The sequence below is a fragment of the Thamnophis sirtalis genome, unplaced genomic scaffold, assembly GCF_051295495.1.
Source record: "Thamnophis sirtalis isolate CommonGarterSnake01/CBP01778 unplaced genomic scaffold, rThaSir2_p1.2 scaffold_1, whole genome shotgun sequence".
Lineage (NCBI taxonomy): Eukaryota > Metazoa > Chordata > Lepidosauria > Squamata > Natricidae > Thamnophis > Thamnophis sirtalis.
Window position 1 is genome coordinate 87,866,841 of NW_028261381.1, and position 13,483 is coordinate 87,880,323.

A 13,483-nucleotide genomic window follows, 5' to 3' on the forward strand; every position below is an offset into this window, starting at 1 on the left:
GCATAAGCACAGGGCTGGCTGAGGTAAACATGGAAAATAATGTAAGGATTTAAAAAATTGAACATATGGCAAGAAATACTCAGAGAACTGTGTATAAGACTTGAGCTGGTTCTTATACAATGTGCAACCCAATTTGTTTTTGGTGTAATGTATACAAAACATACAAATAAATATTGATTTATAAAGGTCTGTCTGCATAATGCATTTTGGTGACAATCATCATAATTCAGAGAATGATTGTCATTTCTTTCAATAAAAGAAAGAAAATACAGAACAAGAAACAGGAATATCCATTCCCTTTCAAGATGACTAAAGTGTTTAGTACAAAGAGAAAACATGTACTGTCTATGTATTTTGTCAAAGGTTTTTTTGCCATCTAATGACAGGATTACAAATAGTCTTTTTAAAAAAATATGTTAAATCTATCTAACTAACCTAATATTACCTGCTGTTTGTTTAGTTTATATAATACCTACTTGATCATTTTTAATCACGAATGGTAACACTTGCTGTAATCTATTTGCTAACGCTGCATTTAAGATCTTTGTGTCAACATAATCAATGAACAGCTGAGAGCAGATTGGATATAATCTTTACCTGATTTTATTATTATTGTAATATCAATCTGATTAAATGCCTCTGATAATATTCCCTTATCAAGTATTTCATCATACCATTGACAGTTTTGGCACCAAAAGATCTATAAATATTTTCTATCACTTTATAAGGAAAACCATCCCCTTGCCACTTTTAAAATTATTTAATAGCTGCCTCCAATACTGAGGCAAATAACAGTTGTTTCTGTGTATCATCTAAGTACAATTACGTTTATTCTACTTTAAAAGTCCTCTATATCATCATCTGATATATTTGTTATGTGGTTTACCATATAGTTCTGAGTAAAAATTTAAAACATTGACAATTTATATCTCTTGATGTTTTATGTATTTTATATCTTTCACCTCTAAGAACTGGAATCATTGTCCTGTCTTTCTTTTGCTTTAAACAATTCTTCCTCTGTATTTATATATAGCAGTACATGGACATCTAACCATCTACACCCGAAAATATTTCAATTCATCTTTCAACTAATTTTCCTTCTTATTTTTAATCTTATTTTTCTATGATGCATAATCATTCTACTTTGGTTATAACATGTATATGCTTCCCATTCAAAAATTTGGGCCCTTGATATCTTTGGATTCTAATCGAAGTGTTGCAAAGTAGTCACCTGGACAAATTTTCTTTTCATTTCACATACAACAAAAAATAGATGTAGAGTTTAACATTCGGCCTGTACAGAAAAGGACAGCCTAGAACAGCATTGAGTTAGGTATATAAGAAGTATAATACTTCTTTAAATCAGGTATTTTTACACTGTTCTACATTTAATGTTTTGGGAGAAAATAGCAAAAGATATAAGCGTAACTAAAAAATATATTTTTTTCAGAAAGATACTGTGTTTCTCTTACAGGGTCTTATTTTCTTTTGACCCCCGAAATAAGGGCTTGGCCAAACCCACTGGCCCCGCCTGTATGGCCCCATTCATGTTGGAATGTATGGATTTCCATGCCTTCCTTTACTGTTCCGTGGACAGAATTGCCTGCTGTGATTGTCACCATTAGGTAAGGAGGGCGTGAGGCATCTGGGGTGTGCCACTTGGCCTCTGGCTTCTTTTGCAGCCACAATTGGCTGTAAAAGCGACCATGCTTGCTGGAGGCAGAGGCCTCAGTGACACCTGTGAATCAGTGGTTTCATGAATAGAGCGGCTCAGCTATCTGATTAAGGGGCCAAGAAGCTGGCCACACCCATCCCTTTACTAGGGCTTATTTTTGAGGGAGGACGTATATTAAGGGCAGCCCAAAAATCAAGCTTAGCCTTATTTTCAGGACATGTCGTATTTCCGGGAAGAAACAGTAATAATCTTTGAATTAAATAACTAGTTATTTAATTAAAATAACTAAATAATTAAAATAACATGTACCATTTCTAAATGGATTCTTCATGCCCTTATTATAGCTAAAAGATTCACAATGCAACACTGGAAATATAAATGTATAGTCCAATTTAATTAATGGACTGAAGATTTGATTACATTTGCTACTTATGAGTGGATTTGTGATGACTCCCCCTGATGCTTCCCCAGATACCTCTCCAGATGTCAGCTCTGAGGAGTATGAACCAGTCCAGGCACATATGGAGGGGAGTCAATGGCTCCAAGCAGCCATCTGAGAAGGGTTTAGCTGAAGCACAGCTGCGTCAGGACAGCCCTGAGACTTCAGATGGGGAAAGCATGCAGCTTCAGCTGGTCAGCGATGAGAAACTCCCTTCTGCACCTGATCCAAGAACATGTAAGGCAGAGAAAAGGCCGGAGCAGTGAAGTTCAACCCAATTCCTCATGAGGAGGAAGCCTAAACCTTCTTGATGGGCTGCACTAGAAACTGGCTATTTAATACAGCAGACAGATGGAGGCAATGCTGGGAACATGTTCATTTCCTAGCTATGTGCCTTGACTTTAGATCATGCCATGTGAACTCTGGACTTTTCTTGCCTCATGAATCCTCTTGTATTGTGGATTTAATTTTGCCTGCTGGTTTTATCTTTCAAGTGCCTTGTGGACTCATTGGCCATTGCTCTGTAGACTAGCATTTGGCTGCTTTTGGCTATACTTAATGGGGACAGTTCTGGGGTTTTGGTGAAAGGAATTGCTGGGTAATATTAATAAACCCACTAAACCACTGTTATGTATGCATGTGAGTGAGCAGGACAGCACAGGATAACATATAGATATAAACTTTGTATGGATAAATACAACAAAATATGGGAGTCATATATTAAAAATAATATAAGTTAAAAAATGACAGCTATATAAGATTATTAGAAATGAATACACAAAAGTGCACAGATATATGTGTGTATAATGCTTACATTAGATAATTATTTACAGAATTATAACTGTTTATTGCAACAATATATTATACCTTATATTATCTTTTTTGTTATATTTTTCACTCATTTTGTAAGAACCAATTTTTTTAATTACAGGTAGTCTTTGACTTACAACCTATTGCTAAGTGACCATTTGAAGTTACAATCTACTTGAAAAAGAAGACTTGAGACCTGAATCTGAAGTTGCAATGGTTGTCCTCCCCCCAGCCCCATAATCACATGACCAAACTTCAGGACTTGGCAACATGGCCGTATTTATGGCTGTTTGAAATATTGCCCAATCACATGACCACATTTTACTTTCATATTTTCATGAAACTGCTTAACAACCATGGCTGTCACTTAATAACAATCTATTTTTCTAGTGTAACAAACATGAAAATTTACATGAAAAATATTTTCCATGATTTCTTCTACAATCTGCAGAAGCGAATAAATTTCCACATAGGTAATAATGGATAATATTATTTTTACACATTTGATTCTTTCTAATTTTTAGTCATGATTCAATTACTTCATCATATTCTTTACATAGATTATATGAATCTATCCATTGTTCATTTATATTTCTACAGTAATCTGTATTAATTTTAAAAGGGCTTTCTATGTAATTCAGGAACTATTTTATCTTTTGCTATGCATGTCGGGTCTAACTCACAAGCTGTTAAGGAGATCCCTATAACAGTCTTTTGCAGTATTATTACTACATTATAAAATGAATACTGACTAATACCCTGAAAACTGACTTTTTATTTTATTTTTTGCATCCTGTTTTTATGAATGTTATAACAGAATAGGAGAGAAATTATTGGGGCTGAGCCCTTATTCCCACTCTTAATAGTGGGAAGTAACAGAAATTTTCAGTCATAATCAACAGAAAAGATAGAACACTATTCCATTTAAACATACTGCTTTTCAGCTTTTAAAAATTAACATCTTGTTCCACTTTTATTACTTCAAAAATGATGCACCTATCAACTAAAAATATGACAACTCATTCAGCAGAAGATGGCACACCACAAAAACACTATTCATATGCAAATGAACTTGTCACTTCACATTAACACCTACCATATGACACCAAGACAGCTATTTGCACGTTTTGTCTTTTTTATGGAACATGAAGATTTGCATGACAGTCTACAAATATACATAGAAAAGCTACTCACCTGTTTTTGGGCTCTACAAATGGAGAGGATCCATCTGTATCAGGATCCAGAATATTGTCTATTTCATTTTGTGTTTTTTCATACATCTTTTTTCTATCTGCCAAGCCCTTGTTGTCAATTTGTGGGAAATCATAATAGCCTTTCCGCTTGGCTTTCAATCGCAATTTGTTGCGATAGTGTTCTATATCAGACTTCTGTTTCAAGGCTTTGTTAATCTGACAATAAAATTTAAAAGGGAAAATATACAAATTAATAAAATTAGACTATGAATTTTTAAGGTGACTAATTCTTTGAAACAATAAACACAGTTGGAGTTCATTCAACCACACTATTCAGAACTTTTTAACAATTATTTTTAAGGCTTTCAGATAAAGTGTGATGCTCCACATATATGTAGCGGTCACTCAATCCAAATGAAGGCAGTAATGTCAGATCCATTGCTTATAGTAATTGTTTAAAAATGGAAAAGAGTACTGAATCAGTAATAGTTTAATGCTAACACTTCAGCAATCTTGGTCAAATTTTGTTTTAAATAAATGTTTTAAGTATTTCTAATTAAACAAGCATAATCTCAATGAGTTACATGATTGAATACGATATCTTTCTACAAATCTGAATGCATGATTACTATTTAGATGCTTCCATTTACTTATTCAAAATAAAAACTGAATATGAAAGCTGAAGGACATTTGGATGCCCTTCTAGTTAATTCCATTGCTTCAAAAAAAACCTACAGAGCTGCTAACAGTTCTCAAATGGTGATTAACTACTTAGGCCTACAATTACCAGGTGAAGAGAATAATATTGATGAACAAATTATCTGATCTTTTAATCCAGGGGTGTCAAACTCGATTTCATTGGGGGCCACATCAGGGTTGTGCTTGACCTTGGGGGGGAGGGTGGGTGTGGCAAGCTTGACATAACTCATGTCAGGGGCACCTGTGGAGGCCCGAGTGCTCTGCCAGTGAAAACAGGCTCCCGAGCTCCGTTTCAGCTGCCACAGCCTCCTGCAACCCTCTGCCAGTGAAAACGGAGCTTGGGAGCGCCGCAGGCCAGATCTAAGTACCCCATGGGCAGATCCAGGGCCCGGGCCTTCAGTTTGACACTCATGTTCCAACCTCTTGTGGTTCCCTATTTTCAACAATCACGGACTTCTCTAAGCAACTGGACATTTGAAAAAAAGACAATTTACTCTTAAAAACCCAGGAAAGACTATTAAAAATCTCTAAAAGTTTCAGATGGCAATTTCAGTTATGAGACCATGATTAAGAAATGGAAGCTACATGCAGAACAGAACCCACAGATCACAGCAGATAAAAGCTTTAGTTGGAGAAGCTATCTATAGATCCACTGTATAGAACTGCATAAACTTAGGAAAGCTATCAGAATTCAATTGATTTCACCAAAACATAAAAAGAAAACCCTGATAAACATGGAACATTTGTTTATTTTATTATGTTTATTAATTCATTCAATGTATATAGTCCATCCAGTCAACTCGAGATGGCCCATTTGGGCTCTTAAGTGCTTTGGACTTACTTGGAATCAAAAACTGTACCTTCATATTCAATCACATAATATTTTTCTTGAGTGAAGCATTTGAAGAGAATACTCTGGCTAATAGTTGTCTTTTCAAATTACTAAAGAGAATTACAGAAATCTCTTTAATAAGATTTATTAAGGGGAAAGGGAAAGTGATAGAATTCCAGCAAATTCTTATTAACTATTTTCAGTTTAGAATCAATGTATCTCAGTATAGAATATGGTGATGGTGATAAGAATCTTTTTCTCAGGATTCCCGTGACCTTAGGTACATTAGAAAAGAGGCAGCTATCTTCACACACAATGTGAACATTTACAGATGATTGTTTATATAAGTCACTTGAATCCATAGAAGCTCATGTCCCATAATCAATGAAACTAAAAGAAATAATAAAGCTTGTATAGGTCAGCAAGACACGTCTGAAGCATATCTACAAATCAACCACAAAATATTTACAAGAAAGAAGGATAAAAAGTTTGGAATGGCATTCACAGCCCCGATTTGAATATTAATCTAAATTTGTAGAAAAATCTGAATATACAGGAGACCCAAGAATATTTCTAAGCTATAAAAATTCTGCAAGAAAAAGTGGAGAAAAAAATCCCCCCCCCCCAAAAAATGATTTTGAATTACAACATTTTTACATGCAACTATGTCAAAACTCATGGCTTCAAAATCTCAAGGACTGGTTTGGAGAAAACTCAGCAGCACTTTTTCATGCCGCTGTTGGTAAAAATAGGATCGCTAACATTATCGCCAACGTCCAATAATGGATATGACATAAGAAGAAAAATATCAAAATTCAGTGTCAGTAAATAACACTAGTGGTCTATGCCATGTCCCAAAATGGATGCTCAATCGAATGCACTGTAATATAACCACAGTCTAAACCATGCAATGTAGAACTGAATAACTATGTGTTACTGGGCAGTTTTTGTGTATTAAAGGTTCTCAAATTATCTTATCACAGCAGAGGTAAAAAGAACAAATTTCAGCACAGTTTTGAAAGATTATTTAAGAATAAAGAAGAATCTGATTACACATTCACATATCAAGGCATAGCTGAAGGTAATATAAACTATAGATGGTAGTTTAGGAGAAGAATAGATGCAGTATAAATACAAACACAACGCTCCCCTTGGAATGTCCTCCTTAAGCAAAACGTCTTGACATACAGTATGTACATAACCTGCAGTAAGCTTCATTATCCTTCTTATCCTCTTGTTTTCTTTTAACTTCCCCACAGGGGAATATGTTCACAATTATATGCAATTATATTCATGCTTTCTTTCATAATTTAGAATATGACATCTATGGAAATTTTTATAATATAATCTTGAGTCAGAATTTCATATTCATTATCTAAAAGCTCTCTTCATAAAAGCTACATTGTTGAGAGTAGTTGCATGAGAATAAAACTATAGATGTTTGCCATCCTTCCATTTCATCATCTAAAAATTGTTTTCTTTCTAAAAGCTAATCTTTAACAATCAAAGTATTTTACTATGTGTAAAGGTAAATAAAGAAAAATAATGCCATTTGGGTTTCATTTATTTAATGGTGAAATTGAACTAGCATTATTTTTTCATTGTATACATTTACACACATTTGATGCAATTAATTTGATGATTAATCTATGAGATATTTTTCCTTCCATTTGACACTATGTGTCATGCTCTTGGTAACAGAAAACAAAATTCTTAGAAACCTTTTTTAAAATATTTATTGAAAGAGAAAAAAGATTAGGTTATAGAAAAATTTAGACAACTGGATACTTTCATTTTAACGCACAATTTATCTTTAAACTTGCTCAGTCAGGGACTTCTTAATCACCTTGCTACCAATTGTTGGATGGACAAGAGAGATCCTAACTGTTTTCCTGATAACAGGACAATGTGCAATTGTTCTGAGCTAATGGTGCACTGCAAAATGTTTTCTACTTTCCCAGGCTCTGAGAAGCCTCTAACATTGTACTTTAAATACAGATGGCGAAGGAAAAAAAATAATTTCTCCTCTAAGAATGGTGCATATTTATCATTTCAACAAGGTAACAGAGGAAAACATATTCGGAAGAAAGGACAGTCTGAAATGACTTTGGTCTGCCTCTCAGAATTGTTGCCAGAATCACTGGACGATTCCACTCACAATTTTTTGTCTTTGCTGCCAAGTCACCAATTGGCTTAGTAGTCACATTATTGAGCATCCCCTCCTCATATCACTTCTTTAACAGATATCCTCAACATATAAAGAAAACCAATTATGAGATATAGTCTTACCTCCCCGTTAAGAATAGCTGTATCTTGGGTCCTCTCTGTTCCTGGCTGTGCAGGAGGCAAAGCTACAGGCTTTATTGCAATCAACTGTACAGATCCAGAAGATGTGTCAAACGGATCAATGGCAGATTTAGCCACATTGTCAAACAGCATGCTTCCATCCTCTTCATCACTTAAAGGCACTAAAATAAGTTAAAATTTAGTCAGTATATTATTTTGGCATTTTACATGTGGACCACTGTGGGAGAAAGTAAAAATGAACTATGTTAGATACAGTAAACTGGAAAGCTCATTCTGCTACCTAGAATTATCACAGAAATGAAAACTATATTTATTTTTCCTTCTAATGTTATACTATATACCTTTTTATGATCCTGCAATTTCTTAATGTTCTTCCTGGTGCCTATGTGGGGTTCGCAACAGATATTTTTTCTTTGTGCCCTGGTAGAGAAACATCTGCCACTCTACCACCATTTGAGGGATCTACAATATGCTGATGATACTCAACTCTATATTTCGCTCTTGGTGAGCCAAGCAATGCTATGGCTACCCTCTTGTGGTGCCTGGAGCCTGTTGGGGCTTGCATGGGGGACAAAAGGCTTCAACTGAACCCTGGGAAGACCAAATGGGTTTGGTTACACAGGGTTCTGGGATCTGAGATGTTGCCATCTTTGACTCTGGATGAGATGGAACGCCCCCAGACAGATCTGGATCACAACTTGAGGGTTATCCTGGATTCCAACTCTGACTTGAAGAATAGGTGGCAGTTGCAACAAGGAGAACCTTTGCACAACTTCATATTGTGTGCCAATTGGGTCCTTTCCTGGATCAGGACTCCCTGCACTCAATCATCAGGCCCTAGTCATCTCATGGTTGGATTATTCAATCTTTCAGAGATTGCTCCAATCCAAGAAAAACCCTGTTCCCTTTCCCTCCACATATTCAATTGGAGAATAGCGGCTGTGCTTTCATTTCTTTCCTGCATGTTCTTTCCTAGTTTTGTCCTATCTAAACTACTTCTGCATGGCACAAAATCAGAAACTCTAGATGACAATGTATCCCATTAAAGATAGGAATGTTTATAAAATCCTCATAAATATAACTCTTCATCCCACTACAGAGAACATTTAAAGTAATGAGACCAAGGGGATGAAAACACATAAATTAAAGGTAAAGGTTTTCTACCATTGAGTTTAATTCCTGATAACTACATGTAATGGCTATGAAGATTTCTTGGCAACAACGTGGAAGTGGTTTGCCACTGCCTTTTTAGAGGATGTTTTTCTAATTTCTTAATCTGAAATTTCCTGGTGTATTTTTACGAATAAAATAACCAGTTCTTTCTCTCTCTCTCTCCCTCTCCCTCTCCCTCTCCCTCTCCCTCTCTCTCTCTCTCTCTCTCTCTCTCTCTCTCTCTCTCTCTCTCTCTCTCTCTCTCTCACACACACACACACACACACACACACACACACACACACACACGTTGAAATCTAAATATATAGATTTTATAGTTGCAAATTCTCAAATACTTTTTCAACATTTGTGATGCTTTGGTTCACTTTAAGATTGTAGTAAAATTCCCAGAGGAGGAATATTCTCCTCTGTCTTCTGCAATTTTCCTTCTGCCTCAGATGAGCTAAAGTATATATTTCTCCAAAGTGAATGCAAGTAAAGGAGCTAAATCAGTCCATTATTTCATCCTTAGTGCTTAAACAAGGATTCACAGCTTCCGTGCCATAAGGCAACATTCATTCATTTTCCTTTCATTCTGTTAAAAAGCTACCTGAAGCCAAAATGTGCGACATCTAATAAATAGCTTTATAATCAGAACAGCTACAGTAGTAGCAGCAGCATTTTTCTTATAAATGTGCCACTGTTATAATTTGCTGATATCAAGAATGTTTCCTGAAAGTAAGATCATCCTTTGGATAGGGTAAATGTAAATATTAATACAATGTGTTAATAAAATGTCAAAAACTAATTTTATACCTTAAAACCATGTAGGCAAAATAAGAGCATTATAATGCTATATGCAGAAATCAAGATGGGTTGAACATAGCAAATGAATTATTTTTCTTTTTTATTTTATTTTATTAGTACTGTAGACTCTTGAGAAGGTGAGCATAATCAGAATTTTTGGTGCAGTTTTTGTGCATTTACGGGGAAAGACATAGGTTTGAATCCATCACAATGGCATCTTCAGTTTCCCCATCATACATATGACTTGATGTGATAATTCATGCTCCACTGAGATGGGACATCTCATAATTCATTAGGAATTTAAATTATATTTATAATTGGTTTTGAGAAGAATTCATTCCTACCCAAAAAATGTGATATCTTACGTTTTGAAATTCACTTGTAAAGGATTATGACAAATTTTCCTTCCCATTTAAAACAACAGCTGTTCAACCAAACTGTGCATTGTGATAAATATCATAAAGCTGAAGGAAGCTTAGCATAGTCTTTATCTAAAGCTACTGTTTTACCCTTTGCTTGTAATCACCTCTACAGCATCCTTTATATTCATTACATCCAACTTCTCTTTCCAAAGCTCAGGTAAGCATTTACTAGAAAATAGAATAGTTACTATAGAAACTGCAGTTCATTAAAAAAAAAAAGATTCTGCATATTTGTACCGACACTCTTATGCTGCCAAGATCAATGATGTTTATAGGAAAGGAATATCATGTGGGACTGCACAAAATTGCATGCACCTCATCCCACCTCCAACTTACGGAACAAACATTTTGAGTCCAAATTTATACATGCTTATTTGAAGATAAAGGATGCTAAGTTGGAAAGCCAAGAAAACTGTTGTGTAATTTTTTTTTCTTTCAGGTTAGGGTTTGAAATTGCAAGTTATGAACACAAATCAGGAACTCCAGGAAAGCTGTCTCTGCCCTAATGTGTAGCCCTTGAAGTACTGACTACTCATTTCTAAAGTTCCAGCTGTTGTACCATCCCTGCAGTCACATAGTTGTGATTTGTGTGCTAAGGAACCAGCTCACACTTATGACAGTTGCAGTGTCCCATGGTTATATTATCACTGTTTGTTACCTTCCCTACAAGCAAAATCTAAGAGAAAATCAGCAGAGAAGCTCACATATTGCTTCATAAAGTGTCCCTTCCCTGGCTCCTTGCATGTTTGCTAACCTCTGACCTGGTTCCCCTGGTCCTCCCTACACTCATGAGTCATTGACGTCTTTGACAATACATCCATAAAATATATAGAATATGCATTAAAATGGCAATTAAAAGAAGTCAAATGAGTTAGAGAGAAAGAAAGGAAGGGGGGGAGAGAAATTTTTAAGGTTTCAAAGAATTTACAAGTTATTTACAAGTGCCACTAAATTCTTTTCAGTGTAAGAATGCAGGAGCCTGTTGCCCATCTATTTTAAAATAAGATTAAAATGGCACGCAATGAGGTCTGAATATAAGACATCAAATGAAGAGTCCTACTCATACATTAGCTCATCTGTTTATTACATGAATTTGACAAGTCTTAGAAGCTTTGAAGACTGCCTTAATTAAATTTGGGGAATGAGTATTATAGATATCACATAAAAATGGAACAGCATTAAAAATACTTCGGTGGGAAATGATTACCCAATGACCCATGAAAAATGTTTTTCGTAATTAAACTGGAAAGGACAGGGTTTAAATTAGTTTCCCATTATTAAATTAAATTCCCAATCCTAATAACAAGTTCTACAGTTCGACCTTTCTGCCTCTACTAGTTCTTCAAATGTGTATTCCTTCATTCACACGTCTTGGTAAGATGTTATATGTCTAAATTAGGAAAGTTTTAAGAAGATTAAAGCCTATCATGAGATGCCACTTTCCTCTTAATCAGAGAAACAGGATTTAAAATTGGTTTGCTACTATGGCAACCAATGAACCAGTCTTATATTTTTGAAGACTGTTTCTTTTCTTAAGAGATAATATATGTTTAATTCTTGCCTTAAAAGGTTGCTCAGCTAATTTATCAAAATATTCATAAATTTACAGTCTTATTAATTGGATTTGTAAAATCACTTCTGGAACTAAAACACTGTATCAACTAGCTGTTTGGATTGTTCCAATTGCTTGTTCTTATCATTTACTGTTCTAATATGAACTTTTTTTTCCATGTATATTTGAGGGGGGGGGGGGACTCGCTTCAAAGGCAGGGAGTATCATATACTTGGCACACTGAATATGTACAGATGGAATATGGCATGACACTCCAAAACTGAGCACAGGCTACTGACAGAAGCTACTGGTTTAGACTGAAAACACAACTGAATGAGCTATTAACTGTACCTATAAAAAGTGAATTCATCTGGTTTAACTAGAGGTGACTTTGACTTGAATAAGATCTTCCTGAATTTATGTATTCTTTCAGCTCTGTTTCCTTTTCTCAGTATTTGGTTCTATCTGTCTATAATTCAGAACTGAAACTATATTTCAACTCAGTTATTCTGCAAGAGGCAGAAGTATTTTACTTCTATATTTGCTTAATTTACTGAGGTTATATTAGATCTCTCAAATTATCCCTTAGACTTATCAAGGAGAAAGGAGCATTTTTATCTAGTTGATTAATAATAAAGTTAATAAAGAACTTGGGAGAGAGTCAAAATACTGTCTATAATCAAATAATTTAATAGTGACTGCCATACCATGTGCATGAATCATACAAGTGGCAAGAAAATAGGGGCAGTCAGGCATAACACAGGTTTTGTAGACAGTAAACACAAGGTCAATCAACATGGACTCAAATGTCTATACACCAATGCACAGAGTATGAGGAATAAACAGGGTGAATTAGAAATTCAAGTAAAAGAGGAGAGATACGATATTATTGCCATTACAGAAACTTGGTGGGATGAAACCGATGAATGGAACATACAACTAGAAGGATTTAAATTATTTAAAAGAAATAGACCAAATAAAAGAGGAGGTGGAGTTGCACTATATATAAGAAATAACTACATCTCTACATAAATAGAGCACAACAATGATGATAACTATCTTGAATGCATTAAAGGTTGGGGGGGGGAATGACATTGCCATAGGTCTATACTACAGGCCACCCAACCAAGCAGAGGAAGTAGATGAACTTTTTGCTAGTCAGATAACTAAGGTATGTAGGAAGCATGCCACAATAGTAATGGGAGATTTTAACTACCCTGACATCAACTGGGAAACAAACTCGGCACCAAGTGGAAGATCCAACAGGTTCCTAATAAACCTAGCAGACAACGTTGTTTCCCAAAAACTAGAGAAGGGAACAAGGGGATCAGCCATATTGGACTTAATTCTCACTAACAGAGAGGAAATGATAGAAGGTGTTGAAGTCACAGGAACCCTGGGGGCAAGTGACCATGCAATATTGGAATTCAACATTATGCAAACACAAGTAGTAGAACAAAGTCAAACTAGAGTCTTGGACTTTAAGAAAGCTAATTTCAATAAATTTAGAGAGAGCATGGGAAAAATTCCATGGATGAGAATCCTCAAGAGGAAAACAACTCAAGAAGCTTGGGAAATTTTGAAAAATGAGATTA

At 35.2% G+C, this 13,483-nt stretch overlaps 1 protein-coding gene across 2 annotated transcripts in view; it reads right to left on the minus strand.

Moving 5' to 3' along the window:
* KIAA1549L (KIAA1549 like) overlaps window positions 1-13,483 on the minus strand; it is a 178,634-nt gene that overhangs the window by 33,519 nt on the left and 131,632 nt on the right. For both annotated transcript variants that reach the window (XM_087718436.1, XM_087718445.1), the window contains exons 14-15: window positions 7,938-8,116; window positions 4,119-4,333 (exon numbers count right to left, since the gene is read on the minus strand). In XM_087718436.1, the coding sequence (XP_087574562.1) occupies window positions 4,119-4,333; window positions 7,938-8,116 (394 nt within the window). The remainder of the gene's footprint in view (window positions 1-4,118; window positions 4,334-7,937; window positions 8,117-13,483) is intronic.